Source organism: Passer domesticus, chromosome 34, assembly GCF_036417665.1.
Source record: "Passer domesticus isolate bPasDom1 chromosome 34, bPasDom1.hap1, whole genome shotgun sequence".
NCBI classification, from domain to species: domain Eukaryota; kingdom Metazoa; phylum Chordata; class Aves; order Passeriformes; family Passeridae; genus Passer; species Passer domesticus.
Window position 1 is genome coordinate 2,157,040 of NC_087507.1, and position 4,186 is coordinate 2,161,225.

Below are 4,186 nucleotides of genomic sequence, written 5' to 3' on the forward strand. Positions count from 1 at the left end.
CTCCTCCCTGGAAAAGGGAGGGAAGGGATGGAGGGGGATGAGCCCCGAGGGCAGGGAAGGGATTGGGATGAGCTCTGAGGAAAGAGAATGGATTGGGATGGACCCAAAGGAAAGGGAAGGGATTGGGATGGACCCAAAGGACATGGAATGGATTGGGATGGACCCAAAGGACATGGAATGGATTGGGATGGACCCAAAGGAAAGGGAAGGGATTGGGATGGACCCAAAGGACATGGAATGGATTGGGATGAGCTCCTGAGGAAAGAGAATGGATTGGGATGGACCCAAAGGACATGGAATGGATTGGGATGGACCCAAAGGACATGGAATGGACTGGGATGAACCCAAAGGACATGGAATGCACTGGGATGCACCCAGAGCAGGTGAAACACCCAGGCACCACCCCGAGGACACGGAGCAGCTCCGGGACGACCCCTGGGACCCAGGTGATCCGCAGGGAAGCCGCACTCACTGCATGGGCCCGTGGATGCCGTTGTGGATGCTCAGCAGCAGCCGCGGCGGGGCCACGTCGTGGCACAGGTAATGGCTGGAGTCGGCTGTCAGCCGGAAATATCCGTCCACCAGGGACACCAGAGCCAGGGCACTGCCAGGGCACGGCAGCAGCACCTCCTGGGGAGGGACAGAGCGCCGGGGTGAGCGGGAAACCCACGGGAAACCCACAGGAAACCCGAAAAAACCTGCGGGAAACCCTAAGGAACCCATGGAAAATTCTAAAAAAACACCACGGCAAACAGTAAAAAAAATCACAGGAAACCCAAAAAAACCTGCAGGAAATACTAAGAAACCCATGGAAAACACTAAAAAAACCCCGCAGGAAAGCCTAAAAAAACCCACAGGAAACCCTAAAAAATCCCACAGAAAACCCTAAAAAAACCCTTGGGAAACCTGCAGGAAACCCGTGGGAAACCCCAAAAAAACCCACAGGAAACCCTAAAAACCATGGGAAACCCTAAAAAAACCCCAGAAAACCCAGATAAAACCCCTGGTTCTTCCCAGCGCTGCCTCCCCCCGACCTGGGAGGAGCCATCCCGGGATCCCCGCGCCGGGAGCGACCCGGGATCCATCCCCACCCACCAGGCACTTGTTGTCCTGGCGGTGGATGCTGATCCTGGAGTCCTTGACCACCACGTGGGTGATTTCCCGAAAATCGCAGAAGTGGCACCAGGGGGGCTCGCTCCGCTCGGCCGGCTGCGCCTCCGGCTCCTTGCTCCTGCTTTTTCTCCCAAAATATCCACGCTGGGAGAAGTTTTCCGTGCTCTGCGGGGGAGCAAAGAGGAGAATTCCAGACTTTTCCTGCTGCTGGGAAGAGCTGGGGGGAAACCGGGATAAGCTGGAGGCCAAGGAAAAGCCTGGATGCACAAATGAAGGAGATGGTGTGGGATGGATTTGGGTGGGAAACTGGGAAAAACTGGGAAAAGAACAGAGACAGCACCCCAGGCAAAACCCAGCACCACAAACCAAGGAAAAAGATGGGATTTGAGGTCGGAATGGCTCATCCCAAACCCACCACAAATGAAGGATTTGGGGCAGGAACGGCTCATCCCAAACCCACCACAAATGAGAGATTTGGGGCAGGAATGGCTCATCCCAAATCCACCACAAATGAAGGATTTGGGGCAGGAATGGCTCATCCCAAACCCACCACAAACCCAGGATTTGGGGCAGGAACGGCTTATCCCAAACCCACCACAAATGAAGGATTTGAGGCAGGAACGGCTCATCCCAAACCCACCACAAATGAAGGATTTGGGGCAGGAATGGCTCATCCCAAACCCACCACAAACCCAGGATTTGGGGCAGGAATGGCTCATCCCAAACCCACCACAAACTGAGGAAAAACCCAGGATTTGGGGTGGGAATGCAGCATCCCAAACCCACCACAAACCCAGGATTTGGGGCAGCAACGTCTCATCCCAAAGCCCCCCCATCCCAACCCACCTCTCCGGGCACCGGCCGCCACTGGATGCCGCCGGTGCCGGTGACCAGGACGTGGTGAGTGACCGGACAATCCCTGGGGGTCAGCGGCTGCTCCGGCTCCGCGCGGCCCCCGTTGGCGCAGGCCGGGCCCCTCTCGCCCTCGGCCGCCGTTTCCAGCGCCAGCACCGGGAAGAGCTCGCTGCCGAAGCGCGGAGCCAGCTGCTCCAGGGTGGCCAGGTACTTGTACATCACGTCGCGCTCCGTCAGGTTGCCGGCGGCCACCGTGTGCCGCTGGAAGCGCCGCAGGAAGCGGCGGAAGACGTTCTTCATCCGGAACCTGGTCAGGAAGTTGTTCTGCTGGATCTGGCGGCGGAAGGAGCGCGGGATGCAGTCCTTGAAGCTGCCACAGAAAGCGGGGAAGTGTTGGGAAGAGGTGCAGGAAGAGCTTGGGGTGCAACGGAGAAACCGCGGAAAACGAGGGGAAAAAACACAGGGAAAAAGGAGGGAAAACCCCCTTGGAAAAGCAGGAATTGCACCTGTACTTCCTGGCCACTTCCTCCAGGGAAATGCCCTTTTTGATGGCGATGTGGGAGAGGTGCAGCACAGCCATGCCCAAGCTCTCGTTCTTGAACTTCTGCATTTCTGGCTCGCTCTGGAAATCCTTCAGGGAGGCGACGTCGTTGATGAATTCGAATTTTCCCTGTCAGATGTGGAATAACTGGGACTGAAGCTCAGCCCCGAGGTGATTTCCAGAAGGATTTTCCTTGTGTTTTCCGATTTAAAAGGTGGGACCACGAGTAAAAACCTCTTAAAAGGGAAAATTATCCCCTGGAATTACAGAATCCCACCCAGCTCCAGTCCCAGCAGGATAAAACCTTTCCAAAGGGAAAACCCAGGGGGGTTTTTACCCTTAAACAACCCCTGGGGAGGGAAAAACGGATCCTGAGCCAAATCCGGCTGGATTGAGGAACATGATCCCGTTTTTCCCCGAATCCTGCCCCGTTACCTGCTCAAAGAGGTACTCGAAGGAGGATCTGTCCAGCAAAGCCCCCCCGGGAGGTTTCTCCTCGGGAGAATCCCCCGCGCGCGGCGCGTTCCGGAAAACCGCCGGCTCCTTGTCGTTCATGCCGTGCCAGTTCCGGAAATAAAACCTGGAACGGGGAGAGGACGGGAGGAGAGGGGCTGGCCCCGTGCTGGGAGGCACATTCCGGCCTCAAATCAGGGCATTGTGGGGGTTTTTTAAGGAATAAAACTCCTGGGAACCACGGGAGAAACAGCCACGCGCTTAAAAAATTGGGATTTGGGCACAGGGAATGGATCCGAGCTGGGGATGAAGGGCAGCAGCCTCTTCCTGCCTCCAGAACGGGAACATTTGAAGCTTTCCCCATCTTGTTTTTCCATGGACCCCCTGTTGATCCCAAAAACCTCCGTGAGGGACGCTGGCGAGGAGGGCGGAGGGATTTTGGGAAGAAAGAAGCGGATTTTTCCACGCCGATGGAGAGGCCAAATCCATCATCTCCCTCCTTCAGCTGGGAGCAGTTTCTCCAAGGAAAGCCGGGTGGGGAGAGGCCTCACCTCATCCTGAAGATCAGGTTGATGCTGGTGTCCTTCCCGATGTGGAACTGGTGGTTGGGCGGGAGCCAGATCCGGCTCTGGGGGTCGTAGAGGGCGAAGAGGCTGTAGCAGAGCGGGGTGATTCCTGCCAGGAGTGGGGAAAGGCAGCTGGGACCAGGGCTTTGCTCCCAAAACTCTGAAATTCCAGGGGTTTGTTCCCAAAAACACTGAAATTCCAGGGGTTTGCTCCCAAAAACACTGAAATTCCAGGGGGTTGCTCCCAAAAACACTGAAATTCCAGGGGTTTGTTCCCAAAAACACTGAAATTCCAGGGGTTGTCTCCCAAAAACACTGAAATTCCAGGGGGTTTGTTCCCAAAAACACTGAAATTCCAGGGGTTTGCTCCCAAAAAACTGAAATTCCAGGGGTTTGCTCCCAAAAACACTGAAATTCCAGGGGTTTGCTCCCAAAAAACTGAAATTCCAGGGTTTTTTTTCCCAAAAAACTGAAATTCCAGGGGGTTTGCTCCCAAGGAATTGAAACTCGGCTGGCTTCGTTTTATTCCCAAAAAACCAGAAAACTGGGATTTTCTCAGCCTTGGGAAGGAATCCAGTTGGGATCTGGCGTTTCCTGGGAGTGTCTGCTGCTTTCCTTGCTGTTCCCCGGGAATTCCTGATGCTTTCCCTGGTGATTT

General features: G+C 55.4%; 1 protein-coding gene across 1 annotated transcript in view; it reads right to left on the reverse strand.

The window, feature by feature from the left end:
* LOC135288643 (non-receptor tyrosine-protein kinase TYK2-like) overlaps nucleotides 1-3,637 on the reverse strand; it is a gene marked incomplete at its 5' end in the record, with an annotated part of 11,380 nt that extends 7,743 nt beyond the window's left edge. The window contains 7 exon segments of the mRNA XM_064402010.1: nucleotides 1-7; nucleotides 473-630; nucleotides 1,096-1,278; nucleotides 1,960-2,338; nucleotides 2,475-2,638; nucleotides 2,945-3,089; nucleotides 3,514-3,637. The exon segment at nucleotides 1-7 is cut by the window's left edge and continues 117 nt beyond it. Of these exon segments, the coding sequence (XP_064258080.1) occupies nucleotides 1-7; nucleotides 473-630; nucleotides 1,096-1,278; nucleotides 1,960-2,338; nucleotides 2,475-2,638; nucleotides 2,945-3,089; nucleotides 3,514-3,637 (1,160 nt within the window).
* Between the last annotated feature and the right edge of the window lie 549 nt (nucleotides 3,638-4,186).